This window comes from Taudactylus pleione, unplaced genomic scaffold (assembly GCF_031769625.1).
Source record: "Taudactylus pleione unplaced genomic scaffold, aTauple2 ptg000109l, whole genome shotgun sequence".
In the NCBI taxonomy this organism is placed as follows: Eukaryota; Metazoa; Chordata; class Amphibia; order Anura; family Myobatrachidae; genus Taudactylus; species Taudactylus pleione.
The window spans coordinates 8,796,145-8,823,600 of record NW_028284511.1 but is presented as its reverse complement, the minus strand read 5'-3'; the positions used below and the strand labels follow the sequence as shown (position 1 = coordinate 8,823,600).

The window sequence follows — 27,456 nt, the reverse complement described above, 5'->3', positions numbered from 1 at the left end:
TATCTAGGGATGTGCAGGCTCGTATAGGTTCGAATCTGCACGCCGAGTTCGGATTTTTCCCTCCAAAAATCGGGTCTCAGAAAGAGGCAAAACGTCTTCTTTCATGGACAAACATCATGATTACTGGACAAAAGACCATGAAAGATGATGTTTTGCCTCTTTCCGAGACCTGATTTTTGGAGGGAAAAATCCGAACTCGGCGTGTAGATTCGAACCTATCCGATGCTGCACATCCCTAATTGTATCTAGTTGTAACAGTCTAATATGTTCACACAGGGTATTATAAACTGCAAGCGCTGTTTGAGGCAACCAATCTGTTTGTGAACGCACACCTCATCACAACTGTTATATTTTAGCAGCAAGAAATGAGCATAAATAAAGTTATCCAATTCATACATAAAACATGGGTTGAGGTGGGTTGAGGGTTGCAGTATTGTATCTGGGTGGTTGTGTAGTAGTATTTTGTGCAGTGGGGTATATTAACATTACAGGTTGTATATTATGTTGTAGTGCACAAGTTCTCAAACTCGGTCCTCAGGACCCTAAACAGTTCATGTTTTCCAGGTCTCCTCACTGAATCACAAGTGAGATATTCGCTCCACCTGTGGATCTTTTAAAATGTGTCAGTGAGTAATGACTACACCTGTGCACCTGCTGGGTGATCTGCAAAACGTGAACTGTGTGGGGTCCTGGGGACCGAGTTTGAGAACCACTGTTCTATTGGAATATTTTGAAGTTATATATAATATAGGGGTGTGCACCGGCCACTTTTCGTGTTTTGGTTTTGGATCTGGATCTTTCTTCGTGTTTTGGATCTGGATTGGTTTTGCCAAAACCACCCTTCCGTGTTTTGGGTTCTGGGTTTTGTGTTTTGGATCTGTATTTTTTTTTAAAAAAGCATAAAAACAGCTAAAATCACAGAATTTGTGGGTTTTTCTGCTCCTATGCTATTATTAACCTCAATAACCTTAATTTCCACTCATTTCCAGTCTATTCTGAACACCTCACACCTCACAATAGTGTTTTTATATCCAAAAGGTTGCACCGAGGTAGCTGGATGACTATGCTAAGAGATACGAGTGGGCGGCACAAACACGTGGTCCATCTAGGAGTGACACTGCAGTGGCAGACAGGATGGCAGTTTGAAAAACTAGGCCCCAAACAGTACATAATTCAAAGAAAAAAAAGAGGTGCAAGATGGAATTGTCCTTGGGTCCTCCCACCCACCCTTATGTTGTACAAAAACAGGACATGCACACTTTAACAAACCAAACATTTCAGCGCCAGGGTCTGCCACACGACTCTGGCTGAAATGATTGGTTCGTTTGGGCCCCCACAAAATAAGCTGGCAATTAATCTGTCCCTGCACAAACTGGCTCTATGGAGGCAAGATGTCGTCCTCATCCACCGATTCCTCACCCTCTTCAGTGTTGTGTACATCCTCATCCTCACAGAGTATTAATTCGTCCCCGCTGGAATCAACAACCACAGGTCCCTCTGTACGATCTGGAGGCTGGTCTCCCTGGAAGAGTTGATAATTAATTTTATGAACATCATCTTCTCCACATTTTGTGGAAGCAACCTCCTACGCCTTTCGCTGTCAAGGTTCCCGGCTGCACTAAACACTCTTTCGGAGTACACACTGGAGGGGGGGCAACTCGGGTAAAATAGAGCCAGTTTGTACAGGGAAATTGCTTCTTTTTCCTGCCAGTACAGGTACGGACTGTCTGACATGCCTACTTGGATGCTGTCACCGATGTAATCCTTTAACAGAGAGACGCACGCTTGTCGCTGCTGCTTTAAGGATGCAGGTGCGGCTACAGCCCACATATTTCACAAAGAGAAAAAAAAAGAAGAATTTTTTTATTGTTTGTGGAGCGCACTTTGAGGGTTACACCACCCTTTAACAGACAGACGCACGCTTGTCGCTGCTGCTTTAAGGATGCAGGTGCGGCTACAGCCCACACATTTCACAAAGAGAAAAAAAAAGAAGAATTTTTTTATTGTTTGTGGAGCACACTTTGAGGGTTACACCATCCTTAGACAGACGCACGCTTGTCGCTGCTGCTTTGAGGATGCAGGTGGAATCTAGACGGGATTTGGAACCGGGGACACACTACCTCCATCAATTGTCTAAATCCCACTGCACTAATGGCGGATACCGGACGCACGTCTAACACCAACATAGCAGTCAAGGCCTCAGTTATACGTTTTGCTTCAGGATGACTGCTGTCGTACTTCATCCTCATCGCTAGGGACTGTTGGAGGGTCAATTGTTTAGTAAAAGTAGTGGTGTTCCTACTTCCTCTCTGGGATGATGAACAACTCCCAGCAGCAGCAACAGCACTAGGAGGAAGTGGTTCTTGAACTTTCCCTATTTTATTTTTATCGGAGAAAGTTTGGTCCTCCGTTTATGTTATATTGATATATACGTGCGGCTAAGGCGCACACAAACACAGAAAATATTTTTTTATTTTTGCTGGAGAGTAGTGCACTTTGTGGGTTACACCACCCTTTAAGAAATGAGCCAGCCGGCTCTTTACTTATGGGACACAGGCGCATGCTTGGCACTGCTCCTTTGTTGATGCACGTGCAGCCACAGTGCACACAATTCACAAACACAGAAAATATTTTTTTATTTGGTTTGGAGTGTACTTTGGGGGTTACAGCACCCTTTAACGGTCAAGCTAGCCGGCCCTTTACTTATGACACAGGCGCACGCTTGGCACTACTTTGTTGATGCACATGCGGCTACTGCGCACACAATTCACAAACACAGAAAATATTTTTTTATTTGGTTTGGAGTGTACTTTGGGGGTTACAGCACCCATTAACGGTCAAGCCAGCCGGCCCTTTACTTATGACACAGGCGCACGCTTGGCACTACTTTGTTGATGCACGTGCGGCTACTGCGCACACAATTCACAAACACAGAAAATATTTTTTTATTTGGTTTGGAGTGTACTTTGGGGGTTACAGCACCCTTTAACGGTCAAGCCAGCCGGCCCTTTACTTATGACACAGGCGCACGCTTGGCACTACTTTGTTGATGCATGTGCGGCTACTGCGCACACAATTCACAAACACAGAAAATATTTTTTTATTTGGTTTGGACTGGAGTGTACTTTGGGGGTTACAGCACCCTTTAACGGTCAAGCCAGCCGGCCCTTTACTTATAACACAGGCGCACGCTTGGCACTACTTTGTTGATGCACATGCGGCTACTGCGCACACAATTCACAAACACAGAAAATATTTTTTTATTTGGTTTGGAGTGTACTTTGGGGGTTACAGCACCCTTTAACGGTCAAGCCAGCCGGCCCTTTACTTATGACACAGGCGCACGCTTGGCACTACTTTGTTGATGCACGTGCGGCTACTGCGCACACAATTCACAAACACAGAAAAAATATTATTTTTTTAGCACTTGGGGGGAGCACCCCTGATGGACAGAGCACCCCCTGGACAACACTACAGCACCCCTTTAGGACTGGGACACTGCACAGGACTTTGGAGTGGACACAGCCCCTATGGACAACTGACTGCACAACACAGTCCAGCCAGCCCCTATGGACTTTGAAGTAGTGGACACAGCCCCTATTAACAACAGCAGCACAGCACAACACAGCCAGCCCCTATGGACTTTGAAGTAGTGGACACAGCCCCTATGGACAACAGCAGCACAGCACAGCACAACACTACTCTGCACTACACTACACAGCCCAGCCAGCCATAACTCCCACCCTCCCTCTTCACTGTCCACAGCCGAGTGAGAAAATGGCGCCGACGCGGGTACCTTATATAGGATCCAAAACCCGCGGGACCCGGAAGGCGGGATGATGACGATTTGCCTCGATTTCAGATCCGAGTCAGGCGGGAAAAGTCGAGCCTGACTCGGATCTGCCTCGGATCGGGGGGGTTCGGATTTCAGAAATCCGAACCCGCTCACCCCTAATATAATATAGGGGGTGTAGTAATGTCACGTTGGAGCTGACAAAAGGTTGTACTAATGTTTTACACTCCACCATCTGTCAAACCTTTGAGGATCTGAAGATTGAAAGAACCAGTTGTTCAGTGGTTTGAAAGGCGCGCGGTAAGTGGTTGTAGCACACATACCCACACACACACATATTTTACACATAGGACACACAGAAGGGGAGTCCATTACCTTGCCTATGTACAATGGCTCCTAATCCACTTTTGCAAGGATGGCATGTAAGCAGGGCCTGCGCAACCCACTCAGCATAACCTGCACTGTAGCTGCTGCTGAGTCTGTTGCTGCTGCCAGCTGCCTGCTGCAGAGAAGTGTGGCTACTCCAGATAGGGTAGTCTAAATCCCCTACACGCAGAGGACCCTGACGTCATCAGCCAGTGTCCAGCGTCATTCCCTACCATCCAAGTCGGCATAGGGGGGGAATATAACCTTGTAGAGAGCCACCGAGCCCGTCCTCCTCCCCGAGTCCCCAAGTCCACTCCATCTTGTGACAGAACTTCTGGTAGTGCAGCAGCTGCCTACACCATTCCAGGGACCATGGGGTAAGTAGGCTCAGGGGAATCGGTATGGAATCCCGGCTGCCGCATGGCCGGCAGTTTGTCACCCAGCAGCGGCAGCCCGACAGATCAGCAGAGCCCGGCAGCGGAAGCCCGACAGCGCTGTAAATCCCGGTCATCCCTAAGGTAAGTATAAACTAACCTAACTTAACCCCCTAACCCTCCTTAGGGGTGCCTAACCCTAATCCCCCCTCTAATTGCCTAACCCTAACCCCCCCTTCCTCGCTGCCTAGACCTAAGTCCCCCGGGGGGGGTGCCTAATCCTAACCTCCCCCCGGGGGTGCCTAACCTTAACCCCCCCTTCCCCTAGTCTAACCCTCCCGGGGGGCTGCCTAACCCTAAGTCCCACCCGGGTGCCCTAAACCTAACCCTCCCCCCCGCCGCTGTCCACTCGCGGCGCCCGGCATCCCTTTGATCGGGATGCTGGTCGCTGGTCTCCCGGCGTTGGGTAAATGACAGGCATCTAGATATAGACGCCAGTCATTTATCCCACGCTGGGATAAAGCAGCCGGGAAGCCGGCTTCCCGACTGCATACTGGCTCAGGCTGCATCAGAGGGAATCTCTGCGTGCTGACGTCAGTAGAGGGGACCGCCCAGTACCACAGGCTGTCTTGTCCCAGGGTATCTACATCTCATCCACTGAGACCAGCAGCGCCTGCCCTCCACCACGCCCTGTCCCCTCCTGTGCAACCACTGCTGTGGCTGTATGTGAGAGACTCTTAAGCTGTGGCTGTATGTGAGAGACTCTTAAGCTGGCCACACAACTAATTATTATCTGTCCAACCATCAAACTAGTTGATTGGTTGGTATGAAAGCAAATGACAATCAGAAATTTGCTCCCAAACGCCAGTAAATAGACACAAACTGTTGTTTGAACAAATTGTTTAGATCAAACAGTTAACAAACTTGTCTGAACGACCATTTTCACCTGTTTCTTGCATTTAGGAGCAAATTGCTGACCATCAGTTACTCCCATACGTTACCAGATTTTCATTCCAACCAATCAACTAGTTGGCTGGTTGGACAGATAATCTTTAGATGTGTGGCCAGCTTTACTTAATTGGTGATGGAGCTCCAACTAAACTCCCTCGATTTTGACTGGGAGTGGGACTGGTAAACACAGGGATGGAGCTGTGGGAGACCTGTGTGCAGATGCTGGACCTGGAAGCAGTTCACCCTGTGTGCAGGCACCAACAGGGTGAGTGTGAGTTGTTTCTGCTCTTGTTGCTGGTAACGTTACAGAGGCGCTGCTAGCAGGGCGTATCTATAATGGGTGCAGGGCCCCTGGGTCCAGGGGCCCTGCACCGCACACCCTGCACCCATAATATTACTTACCTCTCCAGAGTCCCACGTCGACGCGGGGGTCCGGAGCTGTAAAACGACTGGAAAATGGCTACAGCTGACATTTTCCCGTCGTTTGCGCATGCGCAGTAAAGGGTAAGAAACTATAAGACTAAGTAAGTAACTATAGACTCTGGGCGCCGGGAGGAGAGGAGGGAGCCCGTGTCGGAGACTGCACACGAGGCCCCCTCCTCTCTAGAAATGCCCCTGGCTGCTAGCCATTGTGTGCAGTAGCATTGTGTACTACACACACATTTATATTTATTGACAATATTTTAATAATGACATGTTAGTAAATTGATGTCTGAGCTGTCTACTGTAGCTTGAACAAGGAGGTTTAGAAACTGCATGTGTGAGTCCACAACTCAGGTCCCAGTCACTGGTGCACTTTAGGTGTAGTGTATTAGGTGCATAGTTATAAAAGTATATTTGCAGGTGTTTTTGGAAGGTATCTGCAAATATTAAGGATCCCCAGGATGTATGAAGGAGGGACTGTATCAGATATCTCCAATATCCCTCAATTTCCGACTACAAAGCAGCTCCCTTAGGTTTCTATTTGAGGATGCTTAATTGCCAAATTGTTTGGTTCCTCGCTGTTTAATGCCAATTTCAAATGGCATTAGGCATTGTAGCCTATGGGCTACAGTAACATGTCTTAGGAGAGATGGATTTGTACGATCCCTCCCAGGTGATATAAAACAAGCAAAGTTGGCGGCACTTATAAGCTGAAAAAAAGACCATGGCGGGAAGTCAGTTAACCTTGGTAACTTACTGTGGACTAATTGAAGCAGCCGGGCTATTAATTGGAGCCGAAGTTAACTAGGATTTTTTTTCAAGCCTGAGTGTACATGAAAAGAAATCCGTGTAAAATAGCCAGTTTGCAGGTACCACAAACGCATTAACCTATTGGTCCGGGAATATTAATATTAATGCAAGTAATTTATTTGGCAAGAAAAAGGTGCTCTAATTGAATAGCCCCAGGCTACCACCCTTTTTCACCCGCAGTAAATTACCTTTGCTAATTGAATTCCCCCTCAAGTAGACTAATTAGGTTCCAAGGTTATTAGGTCTTTTTTTTTCAGCCTATGAGTGCCGCCAACCTTGTTTGTTTTAATTTACCACATATATTCAGGGCCGGTGCTACCACTAGGCAAACTTAGGCATTTGCCTAGGAGCGCCGGCCACTGCAGGGCGGTAGTGTGGATGGCACATAAGTGCCGTCCACACTACACTACTAAGAACAAACACACAGCCTCCGGCACCTGCAGCTGTGTGTTTGTTTTAGCAGCCGATGAGTCAGACATACTCTCATCGGCTGCTGCGCCCACTGCCGGAGCCGGGCTGCCATCTTCCGGCTCCCGCAGTGGCTGATGGGAGAGACATCATGACGTCTCTCCCATCAAGGAGAGCGGGGTGGCCCGGGAGGAAGCCGGACTGAGGAGCATGCCGGACCAGGGATTAAGTGGAGATTTTTGGGGTTTTCTTGTGTGAGCGTGTCTGGCGGGGGTGGGGGGGACAGACGGACTATTACTGGGGGTACTACTGGGGGCACTGCTGGGGGTACTACTAGGGGCACTGTTGGAGGTACTACTAGGGGCACTGATGGGGGTACTATTAGGGGCACTGTTGGAGGTACTACTAGAGGCACTGATGGAGGTACTACTAGGGGCACTGTTGGGGGTACTACTAGGGGCACTGTTGGGGCCACTACTAGGGGCACTGATTGGGGTACTACAAGGGGCACTGTTATAGGTACTACTAGGGGCAGTGATGGGGGTACTTCTAGAAGCACTGCTGGGGGTACTACTAGGGGCACTGATGAGGGTACTACTAGGGGGACTACTAGGAGCACTGCTACAGGGACTACTAGGAGCACTGCTGGGGGTACTACTAGGAGCACTGCTGGGGGGGCTACTAGGGGCACTGATGGTGGGGCTACTAGGGGCACTGCTGGGGGGACTACTGGGGGCACTGCACACTGGTGGGACCACTACTGGAGGACACTGCATAGAGGGGGCATACTACTAGGGGTACTGCTGGGAGGACTACTGTTGGGGGGACTGCTACTGGGGGCACTGCTGGGGCAGACTGCTACTGGGGGCACTGCTGGGGGGACTACTACTGGGGGCACTACATAGAGGGGGATTACGGCTGGGGGCACTGCTGGGGAGGCTGCTACTAGGGGCACTGCAACTGGAGGCACTGCACTGGTGGATCACTGCATAGAGAGGGATTACTGCTGAGGGGGGACTACTACTAGGGGCACTGCTGGGAGAGGGCTGCTACTGGGGGGATTACTACTGGGGGCACTGCTGGGGGGGAGACTACTACTGGGAGCACTGTATAGGGGGGGACCACTACTGGGGGCACTACATAGGGAGGGTTACTACTGGGGTCACTATATAAGGGGCCCTGCATAGGTGGGGGACTACTACTGGGGGCACTGTATAAGGGGCACTATATTGAGGGCACTGCATGGGGGGACCACTACTGGGGGCACTGCATAGGGGGGACCACTACTGCCGGCACTACAGGGGGCACTGCATAGGGGGGCCACTACTGGGGGCACTGTATAAGGGCTTGTGTAGCTATGGGGGCAGGGGGCGTAAGGCTGAAGAAATGCCTAGGGTGCCAAGAAACCTTGCACCGGCCCTGCATATATTCAGATTTGTACTCTGGAGGCCACAGTAACCTACATTGGAGTGCCGCCCTACGGACTATATAATCTGTATGTGTGTGTTGGTATATATATATATATTTTTTGCTATTCTTTTTTTTTCTTTCTTTATTTAATAGTCAATAAAATATCAGGTGATTCAAGCTTCACACAGCGAAGAGGGGAGGGAGACTGATGTGGTTGAAGGTTGGCGTTAGCACTGGTCACATCTCCAATGGGACACAGTAGACCTTACATAAAATTCAGCTCCAGGCCCATGTGGACCTTAATCTGGCACTGGTCCCCCCTACACCCATCTCCTCTCCGCTAAACTGCACCTGACTTGCTGACTGTGCTGCGACAGCACACTGCTCGGGAATAGATGAAGCGGAGGATGAGGTGCCCACTGGCAGTGCTACAGCCTGGTAACATGCACGTCAGGATGGGATCCCAGCACCAGTATCCTGACAGCCGGCATCCCGAAGGTAAATATCCGTGTGTTAGGGGGATGTTAGGGTTAGGCACTAGGGGGAGGGTTAAGGTTAGGCACTGGGGAGGGAGGGATAGGATTAGGGTGGGGGAAGATAGGTTTAGGCAATAGAGGAGAGATAAGGTTTAGGCAACGGGGAGGGGGACGTTAGGCTTAGGCACTAGGGGGGAGGTTAGGGTTAGGCACTGGGGAGTGCAGGTTAGGGTAGGGGTTAGGAAAACACTTACCTGTCTTCCCTATGGGTGTCAGGATTCTGGCTGTCGGGATGCCGCTGTCGGTATTCTGACCAGCAGCATCCCAACAGCCGGGATTTCATACCCAACCCGCACCCTGCCTATTATCTGCCTGCTGTATCCCGTACTCCCAGCACACTACACCTCTCTCATACCCCCCTCTCTGCTGCAGGGAGATGACAGGGTGATGCTGTTTCAGAGCAGCAAGGGTTAAACGCTCAGCCTCTGGGCGTGGGCTTATAGTAGGGCTTATAGTAGGCAGCTGACCAGTGAGATGAGGGATGCAGGGCAGGTGACCCCAGGGAGGACACATCATTCATGCTCTGGGGTGATACTCTGTGAATGCTCACAGTGAGGATCCAGTGTCATCCTGCTGCAGTGGGTGCAGGTGGCAGGAGGCCCCTCACTACTTCACTGTCAGCTGTAGATATTTGGGTACAGGAGAGTTTGGGAAGACCTGTCCTGAGAGACAAGGCCCTGGCAGCTGGAATGGATCCTGTCAGGACCTGGGTGATAAATGTTGGAGTGGTGGATTCCATGCTGGCAGCTCAGAGGTAAGGGCCACTACTACTGTGGGCAGTGTGTATAAGGGACACTGCTGTGGACATTGTGTATAAGGGGCACTACTGTGGGCATTGTGTATAATGGGCACTACTGGGTGTCGTAACTTGAATAAAGGACACTACTATGTGGTGTAATGTGAATTAGGGGCACTATGGACCTGGTTCAGACCCGCTCACGAGCGCTATGTGCTCGCAAGCGGGTCGATGGTGGCCCAGTGTGCATGCGCACGACGGAGCCGGCTCCGTCGTGTGATGCGCGAGACCCGGATAGCGACGGGCAAACCGTTGCTCCGGGTCTCGTTCCAAAGGGGGCGTGCTGTCGATGTTGAGTGACAGCACGCCCCCTTTGGTGGGCGGGCCGGGGGAGTGCCTGCCCAAACGGAGGTGTTCCCATGTGAACGCTTCCATTTGGGGGCGGCCCCACTGACATCACAAGTGATGTCAGTGGGAGAGATTTCAGCTCTGTTAGAGCCGAAAGCTCTCTGGGGCTTGTGGCAATGAAATCCTACCACAAGGATCTCGTCGCAAGCCCGATGGTCGCGATGGTCTTGACCATCGCGACCATCTTCCTGCCCACTCGCTATAGCTGTGGGTGGTGACCCACAGCTATGCGAGCGGCCAGGAGGCCGCTCTAAAAAACAAGAAGGCCGGCCCTGATTCAGAGCGAACGCTCTGACAGAGCGTCCGGCTCTGAATCGGGGCCTATGGGCCTGATTCAGAGCCGCTCGTAAGCGGCCATTCGTTCGCTCTGAGTGATGTTCGCATAACTGCGCATGCGTATGGGTCGTAATGCGCATGCGCTAACCAGTCATTGCGGTCGGAAATTGTGTGCTCGCAAAACAGCGAGGGGCTGCTAATTTGATTGACAGAATGTACCGTTTGTGGGTGGTAACAGGGGAAGGTGCTTGAAAACGGGGGAGTGGAGATCAGAACGCAGGCGTGCCTAACGGTCAAAAGGGCGTTTAATGGGAGTGCATAATTAGTAAAGGAGCGTCATCGATCACGTCACTTGGTTGTCTTTTAGCCTGAACTGCTCGCAGTGATAGCGGTAAGAAAAAGCTACCACAAGCACTGCGAGCAGTTCAGATGCCTTACGATGTACCCGATTAATCTAACAAATACCGGAGATGACATGTGATGCGAACGGCAAAGGGGCGTGTTTACAAAATAGCGAGCGCATTTTTCGTTCGCTCGCTCAGACATAGAGGCGTCAACAAACCGCAAAGAGCGAGCACTCAATTTAAATAGCCGGCACCTTTTTTGGAATGACCGTCCGCAAATAGCGTCCAGCTCTGAATCAGGCGGTGTAATGTGAATAAGATTGTGCTACTGTGTGGCATAATTTGAATTAAGGGTACTATTGTCTGGCCACACCCCTTCCATGCCCCTTTTTTTTGTGGCACACACTGAAGGTGCGCTCTGTCCCTCTATAAAGAATGGGAGGGAGGGCGGAAATTTATAGTTTGCAGGGGGGCGCCGAACACCCTAGCACTGGCCATGCATGTAAGCACAAATTTCCTTCACTAGGGGCAGTAACTAGGGGTGTGCGATTGGTGTCACCGCAAAGTGCTCTGTAGGTGGCACTGTCGCTGCCCCACGGCCCTTTCTCCTGGCTAGTAGGGTGCCTGGAATGGCACCCTGCAGCCAGTATTGCTGAGGCAGTGCCACCCCGTTTTACGTAGATGTGTTTTGTATTTATATGTATCTGAAATATTGTGGCTTTCGCAGATTTGGTTGCATACACAAGTTTGTAACTGCGGCTTCCTTCACCTTTATGTACCTGGGTCAGATGCGGCTGGAATACTGCTGAAGGTGAACCTTCACTGTGTGGACCAAAGAAAAAATAAAAATTGCAATACAGAATTTATGGATGTTTCTCCTAATAGCTGTATAGTGCGGATAATAAGCACCCAAGTGGCTAGGAGCATCTGAATTCCTCAGCAAACCAGACACAGATACTGTATAAAATATTAAAATATAATTTTAAGACAGCACTCACAAACATTTATGATCAGTGGGAAACTTGCACCAGGATTTTAGCACCCACAGTTAAGACCCTCCAGGAAAATGAAACTTTAGTGGCAAACTCGCAAATTCATATCCACACCGTGCCCTTACTGTACCTTGGCTTTGTGCCCACGTCTACACACCCATTCCAGCCCTCTATTCATACACACTTGCTAGTCATCTTTAAGGCAGAAAAAAGATGTGCAGCGCATATGTCCAACTCTGAATCAGAACCTTCGGCTTTATACAAAGATTGAGGTGTTCCATTTAGAGAAAGAACACTAATGAGAATTGTTATTTCATACCTTTTATTAGTGGGTGCTGGAACATAGTCAATCGCTATGTACTGTGGCGTATGTTGTACTGTATATGCTTTAGTAGTGTATAGTGGTTCGCCGCCAGGTGACCACAGAAACCAACTTGCAGAGCATTTCTAATTGATGAACAATGCATAGCCATCCTCTTTTAAGATGAGATGTACTAAGGGCCTGATTCAGAGCCGGACGCTCTGACCAGAGCGCTCGCTCTGAATCAGGGCCCACCTCCATAAATATGGAGCGTCCTCCTGGAGCGTCCAGCCTATACGAGCGTGCAGGATGATGGTCGCGATGGTCTTGACCATCGCGACCATCGCCAGTGCGAGCAGAAGCCTGCGGTTGAGTTTCTCAACCGCAAGGCCAGGAGTGATTTTGGCTCTATCAGAGCCAAAATCACTCCCACTGACATCACTAGTGATGTCAGTGGGGCCGGCTTATGACGGTAGGGGTTCCCTTGGGAACGCCTCCGTCTGGCAGGCACGCCCCCGGCACGCCCACCAAATGGGGCGTGCTGTCAATCAACATCGACAGCACGCCCCCTTTGATCAGACACAACGAGCGAAGGAAAGTCCTTCGCTCGTCGCGTCTCGCGCATGCGCACGACGGAGCTCCCTCCGTCGTGCGCATGCGCAGTGCACACCATCGACCCACTTGCGAGCGGACAGCCGCTCGCGAGTGGGTCTGAATCAGGCCCTAAGCTCTGGAAAGTGATACATTTAAAAGTGATAAACTACCAACCAATTAGCTCCTAACTGTCACGTTACAGGCTGTGGCCCTGATTCAGAGGCGCTCACTATATGCGGCGCTCACTATATGCGACCGCTCGCTCTGAATCAGGGCGGGACGTTTTTTTTCCCCATGACCACCCACAGCTTTAGAAGGCCTGGCGATGGTCACAATTATCGCGACCATCGGGCTTGCGATGAGACCCTTGTGGTAGGGTCTCGTTCACCGCAAGCCCCAGTGAACTTCCTTCTCTAATAGAGCAGGAAGTTCACTACTGAAATCACTGGTGATGTCAGTAGGGCCACCCACAAACGGCAGGTGTTCCTTCAGGAACGCCTCCGTTTGTCCAGCCAACCCCCCCTGCACGCCTACAAAACGGGGCGAGCTGTCAGTCACAATCGACAGCTGCCCCGTCTTGTAGTGAGTCCTGCAGCGAGTGAAAATTCACTTGCTACGTGGCTCGCGTGCGCACTGCCCGGCCATCGACCCGCTTGCGAGCGCTATGCGCTTGAGAGCAGGTCTAAATCAGGCCCTGTGTTTGAAAAATGACAGTTAGGTGCTGAGCGCCTGGTAGTTTATCACTCTCCAATTTATCACTTCCCAGTGCTTAGTACATCTGCCCATTATTGTTCTTTTGGTGTTACCTACATATGTTATGTTACGTATGATGCAAACCTTGAAGTGCTTGCCAGAAAGTGCTCAATTTGTATTTTGCTACCAATATGAGGGGATGTAGTCAGGATCCCGGCGGTCAGGATGCTGATGGTCACAATATCGACAGCGGCATCCCGACGGTCAGAATCCCGACACATTCTGGCGGTAAGCATTAGGGTTAGGTTAGGGTTAGGAGGAGGGTTAGGGTTAGGCAGCGGGATAGGAGGGTTAGGGTAAGGGTTAGAATACTTACCTAAATCTGTCAGCGATGCCGCTGTCGGTATTGGGACCATCAGCATCCTGACCATTGGGATCCCATATCCAGGCCCGCCAAGACCCGCGGCGGGCCCGGGTAACAGGGGGCATGGCCTAATCGTGGGAGATGTGGCCACGCCTCCTGGAAAAAAAAAATTTCCAGCGCCGCGCGCTGGTGAGGGGGGGGCTGCTACTCAGCAGCCACGAGCAGTCTCCCACTGCAGCTCAGCACATGCTGTGTGCTGGGCTGTTGTGAGGGAGGGGGGGTGGCACCGGGCCCCTCAGGAAGCCCAGGCCCGGGTAATCTGTACCCGCTCCCCCCCTCTCTGCTCCCCTGCCCATATCCAACCCATTTGTAGCAAGTATAGAGTTTTTACGATTCTTTGTTTAAACAATGTGGCCACGGCCCTCTTGCTCCCCAGATATGAGGTAAGATGTAATGGGGTGCGACTTTTTGCGCGAGTTCAAACTCGCACATTCTTGCATATTTAGAATGGGCGAATTTGTTCCGCAACTCTCCCAACATAATAGGGTGCGAGTTTTCAGACACAAATGTAACTCGCATGCGACTTCTCGCAAAATTTCAGACCAGGTAGCGTGAGTTTTTAGACCGGAATGCGGGTTTCATTATGTTAGTTGCACAGTGTGAAAGGAAGTCACCCATTGGCCCCCAAAAGTCCCCTGATTTATGCTTCACACACCCTATGTCAGTGATTTTAAACCTTTTTTAACTAGAGGCACACTACGCAAGATTTTATAATTGCCAAGGCACATTATCCGGCGATGTTGGGTGCACGATCTATGAAAAAACATACATATTGGCCTCCATAGGAATAAAACACACTACATTAGCCCCAGAGAAATAAAACACACATACATTGGCCCCCACAGGAATAAAATGCACATACATTGGCTCCCACAGGAATACAATGCACATACATTGGCCCCCACAGAAAAAAATAACATTGGTTGGCCCCTCCAGAAACAACAAAAAAACACATTGCTCCCCACAGAAAAAACAATCACATTGGCTAGCTACAAAGAAAAATATAAACCACATTGCTCCCCACAAAAATAAAAAAATAAAAACATTGGATGGCCCCCACAGAAAAATATAAACCATATTGCCCCCCACAAATATATAAAACCATTGGTTGCCCTCACAGAAAAATATCAACCACATTGATCCACACCAAAAACAAAACTTTACACTGGCTCCCACGTGTGGGCATGCAGGCGGGAGGGAGAGTGGACTGGCTGGATGGCGGAGCAGGCGAGCTGGCTGGCAACGTGGCGTGCGTGACCTGTGATGTCACGCCACCGCGTCTATGCAGGTCATGTCCCAGGCGCGCCTGAGCCTCCCAGAGGGGCTCAGCGGCAGCGCTGCCCCGTCCACAGTTCTATAAGGTGACGGCGGCACTGACCGTGTTGCGACACACTTCACAACCGCCCACGGCACAGCGGTTGAAAACCGCTGTCCTATATAAACCTTGGATCCTCTGTTTTGTCTTATGATAGGTAGTGAGGAGTTTTGGGAAGGAGAGGAGGAATTTGCTGAGAGAGAGAGTGATTTGTTTGTGTTACTGCAGCACCATCATGGCTTCAAAGAGAGTGAGACAGCAGAGGATGGAGGAGGAGGAGGATGTGGTTGTGTAGCAGCCTGAGGATTTGGAGGTGCAGGAGGAGAAGTCGTCAGAGGATGAGGAGAGTTGGGAGGAGTCTGAGGATGATGCTGCACCTGCCCATAGAAAAACGCAGACTTGGCGCAATATTCGCTTCAGCTATGATGAGAACTGCGCCCTGGTCTGTGCAATGGTCAGAGTTTTCCCACGTCTCCTTGGTGCCCACGCACACAAAACAACTACAGCATGGAAGAAGGAAATGTGGCGTTCTGTGACGGACGCGGTTAATGCCGTTTCCAAATTCCACCGTGACCGGAAAAACATCAAGAAACGTTTCAGTGGTATCAAAAGGGTGACGAAGGCAAAGCTAGCAGAGAAGCACCGTGATGCACTCAAGACAGGAGGTGGCCATGCAGCTCGTGTCCACTTTACCCAGTATGAAGAGATCTTCACCCCTGAAATGCTCCCGGGCCCGCATATTGTGGATACAGGGCCTGATTCAGAGCCGCTCGTAAGCTGCCGCTCGTTCGCTCTGAGCGATGTTCGCATACTGCGCATGCGTATGGGTCGTAATGCGCATGCGCAAACCAGTTATTGCGGTTGGAATCGTGCGCTCGTAAAACAGTGAGGGGCTGCCAATTTGATTGACAGAATGTACCGTTTGTGGGTGGTAACGGGAAGGTGCTTGAAAACGGGGGAGTGGAGATCCGAACGCAGGCGTGCCTAACGGTCAAAAGGGCGTTTAATGGGAGTGCATAATTAGTAATGGAGCGTCATCGACCACGTCACTTGGTTGTCTTTTAGCCTGAACTGCACGCAGTGATAGCGGGAAGAAAATCCTACCACAAGCACTGCGAGCAGTTCAGATGCCTTTCGATGTTCCCGATTAATCTAATAAATACCGGAGATGACGTGTGATGCGAACGGCAAAGGGGCATCTTTACAAAATAGCGAGTGCATTTTTCGTTCGCTCGCTCAGACATAGAGGCGCCAACACAACGCAAATAGCGTCCGTCTCCGAATCAGGCCCACAGGCCGTCCACCTGCCCCAATCCATCCTGGCGAGTAAATAAACAAATGTCCCCTTTTAACTGTAACAACCTAAATCAGTGTCAAGTGTAATTATTTACAACCTCTTTAGGGTCAAATAAATATGTTACCCATAATTTTTATTTTAAAAATAGATCATTAATAACTTTTTTCCTGTGACCTGATTTTTTACATTGTTAGAAAGGCCCATGTCCATGTTGTAAACAATTTAGATTAAAATGATAACAATTAATGTTTTTAAAAGTAAGCATAAATGTTTGCTTTTCAATAATATGTGTCAGTATACTTGAAAAAGTTAAGAGTTTGTAATTGTAAATCCGGTAAATGTTATCTTTAGTAATGTATGACTGTGTGCCACCCTAGCACAGTAAGTAAGGGTTATTTGGTTATGTGTGCTATAGGAAAATGCGATAGTTTCTGGATGCTAATAGCTTAGCATCCAGTATCCTTGCGCTTTACTTAAAGAGGAATAGGATAATAAGTGGATAGTAAAGAATTCCCCCTTTATGCAGCTACCAGTACCATCTGGTCCACAAAAGCACACACTAACAAATTATTGAACTATGCTTGTAAGGAATGTAAACATAATAAAACACTTGTTCCAATATGGTAGCACCTGTCTGAATAATGTAGAATAAAAAGGGGTTATGAGCGCTATCTATAATATAATGTAAATAAGTTAGTGGCACCTGTAAGAAAAACGTTTATTAATCAGTAAAACATATGTAATGTAATATTCAGCCAGTATTGGGAGTGACATCTGCTGAAAGTTGATGCTGTCTTAAGGTATTTAAACAACCTCTGTGGACTCATTTGCCATCCTTGACAAAGTGCCCGAGGACACGAAACGCGTTGGTGCCAGGAGGTGATTCAGATCCGGTATTGGAACAACCTGGCTTCACAGGCGCTCGCACTGCCCGCTACATCCCGCTGACATCATCACCTGCAGCCGCCTCCGGCCAGACGCCAGCGGCACACGTGGAACTGGAGCCAAGGCCAGGCTCAGCTCCACCGACTACCATCTCAGCCCGGACCTGACCCCCAAGGAGTACCCCTTGGAGGGACAAGGTAGGGACAGCCAAGGCAAGTAGTATTACAGCAATTAGCGATTCTAACCGGACTTCATCTCATATTCTCCTAAAAGGAGCTATAAACATATGTTTTACTGATTAATAAACTTTTTTCTTACAGGTGCCACTAACTTATTTACATTATATTATAGAAAGCGCTCATAACCCCTTTTTATTCTATACTATTTATTTTAATGAGCAGCTAAAAAACAAAGCGTAGTGATATACAATATGTTATAGCAATGTCTGAGTAATGTAAAAAGACAAGGCTTCTCTTAAAAAAATAAAAAATCACAATTTATTACATTCAATACAGTGCAATACAGTGCAATACAGTGGTGGAGAGAGAGATATATCCACTAAGAACTAAACAAATGACTGTGGATTTTGGACATTCTCTCATATATGCCAGCGTGAAACATATATACTAAACAAAAGTATTTGATCAGCATAACAACTGGGCGCTACAGAGCCAGCTTGTGTGAAATACATGTTTTTAGTGTTGTGAGTCAAGTTAAAGAGTATATGTATTGAATGTAATAAATTGTGAAAATTAAGAGAAGTCTTGTCCTTGGTACATTATTCAGACAGATGCTACCATATTGCAACAAGTGTTTTATTATCTATACATTCCTTACAAGCGCAGTTCATTAATTTGTTAATGTGTGCTTTAGCACATTATGGACGGAGTATTTTTTAGTTTAGAATGCATCTTGTTTAATGTTTTTAAATACATCTATCTTTTGAACATCACTGAATGCTTACATTTGTTTTGCCTCTGCTGCAGCAACCACTGCATTTGGCATCAGCGAAAAGACGGCATACACAAACAGCTACACAGAAGGCTGGTAAGTATGCCCCAAAAAAACACACACACATTACGCACATTTCCATGCAGGCATATGTAACCTAAGTGTAATGTTACATAACATCAATTTAGTTTGCATTGTGACATATTATGGCCGGCAACCATTAAACAAAAAAAATGATGCCACATATCAGTGATTATATTGTAGCTTCTCGTACTTAAACACACGGATATGTAAAGTTGTCCTTTTTTCATAAAGAACATGCTGACATTGTGGTGTTTTCCTTAAATTAATGGAGTCCCTACTGAATGCACCTGTCATCAAGCTTGGATATATTTATCACATGCATTGTTTGGTGTCCTAAATTAACAGGAAAAGTATTTTTTGTACTGTAGAAGTATATATTTTTCTGTTCATTTTTCAGGTCCTTCTCGTGTTCTGTTGCTGCCATCACTCCCCACACCACCTGCGCCTCTGGTCCAGCCACCTTGGGCGACGCTGGTGGCATTTACTGATGACGAGGAGGTCAGTTACGTTGAGCTGCATATACCCATGCCACAGTAACCGCAACCACCACCGTCCACCCCACAGTCTGATGTACCGAGTGTTGAGGAACTGGCATCTTCCCTCCACATGTTCTGTCAGCAACAAGTCTCCTTTATGACGCGTCACACAGAATAAATGGACACCATGGTGCGCCACTTCAGGAGGTTCAACCACACAACATCGGTGTCACTGGGGACTCACATCCGCATGGTCAACAATATTGACTTGCGGCTGCAGGAGCTCACCGCCGCCACACGTGAGCAATCACAGGGCACCCGAGAACACACAGCGACTGTACAGGAGCAGACGGCGGCATTTCTTGTCCTACAAAGGGAACTGGTGGCCAAATAGCCATTAGGGAGGCTGCCACCTCAACAGGCAACTCCCTAGCCACCAGCCCCCAAACTGCGTCACCAGTAACACCCCCGAGGCGTAGTGTCCGTACTCGGGAGGGGGTGAGGGGGGGTCACCTAAAGGGCCCGGAAAGGGAAGAGGCACTTCTGCCTCACAATAATTTGTTTCCCTTTATATTTTTCCTTTATGTGATTGTTTGTTAAGAATGTGTTGTTTAGGAAACAAAAAAATTACTTTCTTTTTAATGCAAATTAATTTGTTAGTGAAAATTGCTTTGTAATTTTTGAATTAGGGCTAAACTCGCACTTTTTCCAAAATCGCCCCCCATTACATCTCGCCCATGTTATTGGAGAGTGCAGTGGATTAATGCCTTTTTTATATATTAGTCCTATGGTCCATACATTCCATCCTCCTTGAAGTTGTCACCTGACAGAAGAATATATTAAACCTCACTGGATTGGAAGGGTTAAACTAATCTCCAGCTAAAATGTTCTTGTTCCCATCACTTAGCACAGAGGGCCCCTCATCCACCCTCCCTTCTGTTTTTCATCTTGCTCTGATCACACCTTCCCCATGTAATCACAATGGTTGTACGGACAGGAAGGGAACAAATCCAGCAGCTTTACCAATGACAACCCAATGCCCCATTCATGTGTTCTCTTCCTCTCACTCCTCTGCTCTTAACCCTGTCTATGCTTAACAGGAACCTACTCCCATATAGACCTCAGTTTCCCACAACAAGTCTCACTAGCATTTATCTTATGAGCAGTAACCCTTTTCTGCCAAAGATGTACAACTTTTTTTCTACATTAACCTCTTTCAATTTAGCCTACCGTAGTCTTGTGTCATCATTATTATTATTATCTTTTATTTATAAGGTGCCACAAATTTCTGCAGTGCCATACAGAGCAAAAATATAAAACCAAAATAACTGTGTAATGTGGGGTTTACACTTGGCCGACGGCACCACTAACCAACGGACCCAGCGACCGTGCGACCAATTTTGGTAAGCATACACATTTACCAATCGGGATGTAGTTATGAGACCGGCAGTCGCGATGGCGCTGGTCTCAATACCACCAAGGGACTTAAGATACCGACACCTAACTTAATCCCGATGCCGGAATGCAGAAGGACGCCAGCCCGAACAAGGTAAGTCCGGGTAGCCATTAGCATTAGCCACGGGGGGGGGAGGGTTAGGGAGCATAGCGGGGTTAGGGTTAGGTTTAGGAGGAGGAGGTTAAGGTTAGGCACCCCTAGGGGGGAGGTCTAGGGTTAGCACCCCTGAGGGGAGGTGAGGGTTAGCCACCCCCCCGGGAGGGTTAGGTTTAGGGTGCAGTAAGGGGGGGTTAGGGTTAGGCACTAGGGGGGGAGGTTAGGGTTACCACCACTAAGGGATTGTCAGGGGGGGTGAGGGGTAGGGAAGGGTACTTACCTGCCCTGTCGGGTTCTTCTCCCTTTGGGCTGCCGGCATCAGTATATGGGTCGGCCATCTTCATCCCCATTCCTTACCAATCAGCCGGAAGATAGGTCTGGCCAGACATCACATGGGCGGGCATTTTAACATGCCCTCTCAGTTGAGATGTCACTGTTGCTGGTTCCTGTGGACAGCAAATGGGTCGGCCATCTGTACACACCTGCAGATGTGAACAATATATATTTCAGATATATCGCATTTGCCGTGCTGCATGGCCGATGCCATATATCTGTTCAAGACGTCGTTCACAGATGTATCCCCTTTAAAATGAAAGCTCTCACGAGCAGGGACCTCTTCCCTCATATGCTTCTCTTTACATTTTCTTCTACTCTTTACTCCCCATAAGGGCACCTGACACGTGACTGCCAACTCCCGGCTGCTTATTGTGAGTGCTTTAATCGCTATTGCAGCAATGTATATAAATCGTGTCCTTGTCTTGCACTGTAATGTACTGTAAGTTACTTGTCCCTTGTTCACTTATTAGTTCTATGTACTATGTAAGGCGCTGCGGAACACTTGTGTCGCCATATAAAGGATAATAATAATAATAGTATCATGTGTACACGCAAACAATATATGGTTCGTTGGCTGTAGGAATATATCACCTAGTGTGTACCCAGCATGAGGATAACAAATATACATAGTAGCAAATGTGAGTGAAACATAATAAAAACAGATTTATACAATACAACTACATAGACCTCTGCATTAACCCTTACTTTGCATGAGCAAACTTCCAGACTAAACCTCATGAAATGTCATCTCATTCAAATGCTTTACAAGTTACTTATTTCCCAGAACACTAAATTGAGATTACTTGTAGCATTTCCTTCCTGTACAAGTTTATGTGTCCCTATTACTTCCTCCATCCTTTCCTTACTACTTGGATTTCTCATTAGATTCCAGTTACTGTTACAAACAGCCCAGATGCACAGCGAATCTCCGTCTGTGCACACAGGACCCAGGTGACAGCAGAGACTCCCTCCCTGTGCTGCTGTCACACTCACAGCTAACCTAAGCTGAGCTTTGTGTTGGGATGTGAGCAGTTCCGATCTCTCTCTGCTGATTGGAGCAGCTGCCGGACAAACCCTCTCTACCTTAATCGGCTTTCTTCTCCTGGAAGCGACCCACTTGCAGATTAATCACCTTGGGATCATTCAGTTCCTCACAAAGAAGAAAGGGAAGAATTCCTCTGCATTCCGCAACCTGTGGGGGGACATACAGCAATTAGCCCACTCTTCTGCCTTCTGGACGCTGGTGGAGTAGATCTAACATTACTATGCATGCAGATGTGGGGTCCTTTTCGTCTTAGGAGCCACTTTTGAAGACACCTATGACGTCATCATAAGGGAAATGCTTATTTTTAGGATCATTAATCCCTTGGTTGCAATAATAACAAATGGAGATCAGATGTAAAGTCCACGGTGCTGTTGCTGTCTATTCAAGGACAAAGTGCTTATGATGACTTTACTAAGGAGAAGATCACTAGAAAACCAGGAGAAATAGATGAATTCTTCATGGAACACACTGCTCTTTCCAGAAGACAAAGGGAAGAGAGGGAGAGTAGTGAAGAGAGACACTCCGCTGGGTGCACACTATTCTGCTTTCATGGGACAGTGTAGTGTAGTGCCAGCACCATGGTCAGCAACACCTCCAACCAAACTTCTGAGCCCTCAGAGGACACTCAGTATAACTATCTGGCTTTGATCTCTGGGCTCATATTGATTGTGTTTATTATCTGTGGAAATGTCTTAGTGTGTCTTAGTGTCTGCACTGAAAAAGCTCTTAAAACAACCACCAATTACTTCATAGTTAGCCTGGCTGTAGCTGACTTACTCCTGGCTGTATTGGTTCTACCACTCTATGTGTATACAGAGGTAAGTGAGCATGGAAATATTACACATGATGCATACAAGGCGTACAGTACAATGTGTGCAACATGCACACTAGCCAAACACGTCACACTATAAGAGAACAAGGATCATGTGACATGTATTATTTATAGTATATATATATATATACAGTATGTACAGTATACAAGTATAACAATAGCTCATATAACAATAGCTCAGATTATCTTTTATATATTTCATATTATAGTAGAGATTAGGATATTTGTAATTATACTACCTGTTTTAACTACAGTTACTAAGTGAATGCATGTATTCTGCAGCATATCCTTCTAAATGTTCTTTCAAGCATGTATTAAGTTTTATGAATACATGTGAATGGCTTGGTATGCACATACTGTATAAAGGTGCATTTTTTGATCCACAATGGTAAGTGCCAAAATCTTACTTTTACTAAGAAAAGAAAAAACATGCGTTTTACATTATATTGCATTGTCAGGTGTGCATACAACCTAATGTCTGCTTGTCCTCACAAATGTGCATGAATTATAGTCTGCATACTTACATCATGTACATGTTTATATGCATTTTCCAAACTTAACAGTTGCACATTTTCCATTGATCTGTAGAAACCAATAAGGCATTTGAATCCATTGTCTAACTTGAACTATTGTAGATGAATAAAAGCTAATTGCTTATTGAGTGTTACTTTCCTGTGCAAAAAGGAAGAATAACTGTTTTTTACTGAACCCTAATGGTTTCTATTTCCTTCAGCAGCCTTAGATTAAGATTTTGGGGTAAAGTTACTAAAGGTCCATTTCATTCGATTTTAATTGAAAACAAATGATTTCAAATCCATCTAAATCGATGTTGTGTTTTATGGGGCTAAATCACACATTTACTAACAGACAATTTTTTTTTATGTGTTAGTAAATGTGTGATTTAGCCACAGAAAACACAACATCGATTTAGTTCAATTGGAATCAATCAAATACCCCTTTGTGTCTCAAATACACAATTGTGGTATGCAACTCTTCATATAAGGTAAATTGCATAACTTTCCTTTAAGATGTTAAAGGAAATCAGTCTATATTGACAGTATGTTATGTAAAATATCGGAGGATCATATTTAATAAAAAAATAATAAATTAAATTTTTTTATTTTTTTTTTAGCCTGGAGTTAGGTTTATTATAGGCTAGTGTGATATAAAAGCTGCATTAACATCTTTGTGACGTCATTATCCCTGTAATTGTATACAGAGATGAAGGCTTTGTACACAGAACACAGCTGTTAGGTGATTTAATCGTGTGTGTCCGCACTTGTAAAAACTTAGGTACATCTAAGTGTTGCAAGTTTTGGAAATTTGTAAGATGAATGCACAAAACTCATACGGAGGCTTTGTAAGGGGTCACTAAGGAAATCTATAGCTGTCCTATTTCCCAAGACAGAAGCAGGATGTGAACAGGCTGATTACATTTACATTTTTCCAGGAAGGTGGTGTAGTGTTAGCATTTCACTGGGAAGTTGATTTCATGAGGCAGGTGATATAAGAATCACAGTGATCAGTATACAAATGCACTTTTGCCCTTTTGACCAGTAGCACCGCACAGTTACAGTAGGTCTAAAAAAGGTCTAGAAAATAGGTTATTAAAATACCATTATGTTGTGTAGCTACAGTAATCAAGATCTGAAAACTTCTACAAAGTGAGAATGACTAGTGCAGTGGCGTAACTAGGGCATTTGGAGCCCAGGGAAAATGAAAAAATGGAGCCCCCCTATGTGCACGCGTTCCGAAGGAGCGCGCTGCAAAAAATGGGCGTGTTCACTTAAAAATGGGGCGTGTCAACATAACATACCCCTTTATCGTCACTCTGAGCATTCCTTTCCATATGCACCTTAACCCCAGTAGTGCTCCTTATACAGTACCCCCAGTATGCAATGTCCCCAGTTGTGGTCCCTCTTATGGAGGCCCATAGTAGTGACCCTTATACAGTACCCCCAGTAGTGGTCCCCCTTATGCAACCCCTCATTAGTTCCCCTTATTCAGTGCCCCCAGTAGTGGTCCCCCTTATATAGTGCCCCCAGTAGCAGTCCCTCTAATGCAGTGCCCCCAGTAGTGGTAGCCCCTTTTGCAGTGCTCTTTATATAGTGCCCCCAGTAGTAGTCCCCCCTATGCAGTGCCCCCAGTAGTGGTACCCCCTATGCAGTGCCCTTTATATAGTGCCCTGAGTAGTAGTCCCCCCCATGCCGTGACCCCAGTAGTGCTCCCCCTTATGCAGGCTCCCAGCAGTGATGCCCCCCTATCCAGTGCCGCTTATACAGTGCCCCCTGTAGTGGTCCTCCCTATTTAGTGCCGCCAGTAGTGGTTCCCCCAGTGCAGTGCCCCTAGTCCCTTATATAGTGCCCCAGCATTAGTCCCCGCCCCATGCAATGCCCCCAGTAGTGGTCCCCCTTATGCAGGCCCCCCTAAGCAGTGCCCTTATACAGTGCCCCCTGTAGTGGTACTCCCTATTTAGTGCCCCCAGTAGTGGGTTCCCTAGTAGTAAGCCCCTTATATAGTGCCCCCAGTAGTAGTTTCCCCCCCAGTAGTAGTCCCCAGTAGAGGTATCTCCCCCCAGTAATGGTGCCCCCAGTAGTAGTAGTAGAGTCCCCCCCCCAGTAATGGTGCCCCCAGTAGTAGTAGTAGTAGAAGTATCTCCCCACAGTAGTGGTGCCCCCAGTAGTAGTAGTAGTAGTTTCTCCCCCCGTTCCCCGTAGTGCAGACACACAAGTTACACGAAAAATAAAAACAAATACACTTACCTGAATCCACGCTCCGGCCACTGCCCCCGCTGCATGTCAGTCCTCCCGGGCTGGCGCGCTTTGCATTATGGGAGAGACATCATGACGTCTCTCCCATTACCCACTGCAGGAGCCGGAAGGGAGCCGGCTTTTGCAGTGGGCCTGCAGCAGTAAATGAGAGTCTGTCTGACTCTCATTGGCTGCTGATTCACACACACATCGCTGCCGCTCGGCGGTGATGTGTGTGCAGTAGCAGCAGCAGCCAATGAGAGTCGTCTGACTCTCATTGGCTGCTGGTTAACACACACATCGCCGCCAGCGCTGGCGGCGATGTGTGTGTTATGCACATGATGAGTCCGCCTGCCAACCTCCTCCTGGCGCTATTGGACAAGCGCTCAGGGGGAGGGAAGGGGCTCAGCTGTGCAGCACAGGACCGGCGCTGGAAGCCTCGCGCCGGTCCTGTGTAAATGTGTAGCGCTGACCGCACTCACTGCGGTTGGCGCTACACTGGCTAACTAGGGCGGGCCGGTAGCGTGGCCGGCGGCGCCCCAAAAAAAAAACCCTGCGCCGCTGGTCCCACAGCGCCCAGGGCACGTGCCCCGCTCGCCCTGCCCTAGTTACGCCACTGCATATGGTACATTCCTAGAAATAATTAATACACTTCTGCTGAGAAAACAGTACTGATTTCTGGGTGTTATATTCAGACTAGTCTCCTACTGTATTGTACTGTTCTCTGTACTGTACTGTTTTACACTGTACTGTTTTATTGTTTTGCCCTCTATACAGCACTGCAGACCATTTGTGGCACCCTGTAAAGTTTAATAATGTCTAGTCATTAGGAACCTCTTCATCCTAATTCTGTTGTTTGTGTAATAATAACACTGGTTTCTCCAGACAAAACTGTGACACCTGGGAACTGCTATGAGCTTTAGATATGCAAAGGTCCAAAAAAAAATTTTTCGCATAAGACAATTGAGGTGGCGCTACCATTAGCTTTCGGCAGCTGCCTAGGGCGCCGGCCCCTGTAGGGCACCAAACAAAAAAAGTGAAGGACATCCTTCTTTTACATTGCTCTGGTGGTGGCTGCGGGTCTAATTAGCCAAAGCCACCTCTATCTGGCCCAACCCCACTGTGACCAGTCACAACCATGACCCATCCTCACAGTTTCAGGATATCAGCAAGTCTCTGCGGCAGCTGCCCGGGCTATCAGCCTCAGCGCTTATGTGCTATTATGTGGGAGCTGCCTGCCATCCGCCTCAGTGCCGCTGCCTCTGCCCCTGACACTTTTCTCTCTCTCCTCCCCTTCCTTTGCAGAAGATGAGTAGATGGAGAGAACTGCTGGGCCGGCCAGGACTGTAATAGACACAAGCAAGCATCTGTGCAACATAAAAATTAAGTCTCTAAAAGACCATTTTACTTAATAACTGGACCTATTAGGTTTCAATGTCCATGACTCCCAATATTCGGTAGTTACTTCACCATTAAACAAAGGTGCACAGGCACTAGTCACAACTCTGACCATAGACCCCCCCCCCCTGGATATAGAGCTCCCTTCCTCTTTGATAAATAGCATAGAGCGCTCTGCCCTGTCGCCAGGATCCCGACCGCCGGCATCCTGATGGTAAGTATTAGGGATAGGGGGAGGGTTAGGTATAGGGTTAGGCACCAGGGGGAGGGTTAGGGTTAGGCTGCGGGCTGGGGAGGGTTAGGGTTAGGCTGTGGGGGGGAGGGTTAGGCAGCAGGAAAGGTGGGGAAGGTTAAGGGTTAGGCAACTTACCTTTGGGAGATGCTGACTGTCGGGATTCCGCTGTCGGTATTCTGACCGCCGGCATCCTGACCGCTGGGATCCCATACACAACCCCTTTAAAGATGTCTCCACAATTCTACCCCAGAGGAACCTCCACTGCTTCTGGAACCACAAAAGTATTTTTTCTTGTAAATAAACTACAATCCATGTATATCGTATACATTTTAAATAGTTTAAAAAAAATATCTAGGAGGTTAATAAAAAGATACATTGACACCGACTTTGAGAGTCTTTAGACAATGTAATAATGTTTGGTGCGTCTTCAGATGTAACCACCAGTTACACTACAGACACCA

The 27,456-nt window shown here is 47.7% G+C and overlaps 1 protein-coding gene across 2 annotated transcripts in view; it reads left to right on the top strand.

Moving 5' to 3' along the window:
* The window catches only part of DRD4 (dopamine receptor D4), a 131,269-nt gene that overhangs the window by 10,967 nt on the left and 92,846 nt on the right, over nt 1-27,456 (top strand). The window contains exons 2-3 of one of the 2 annotated variants that reach the window (XM_088471054.1): nt 18,323-18,383; nt 18,769-18,869. In XM_088471054.1, coding sequence (XP_088327180.1) covers nt 18,323-18,383; nt 18,769-18,869 — 162 coding nt within the window. Of the gene's footprint in view, nt 1-18,322; nt 18,384-18,768; nt 18,870-21,810; nt 22,599-27,456 lie in introns of those variants that run through there. The other variant, XM_088471053.1, reaches the window with a different exon arrangement.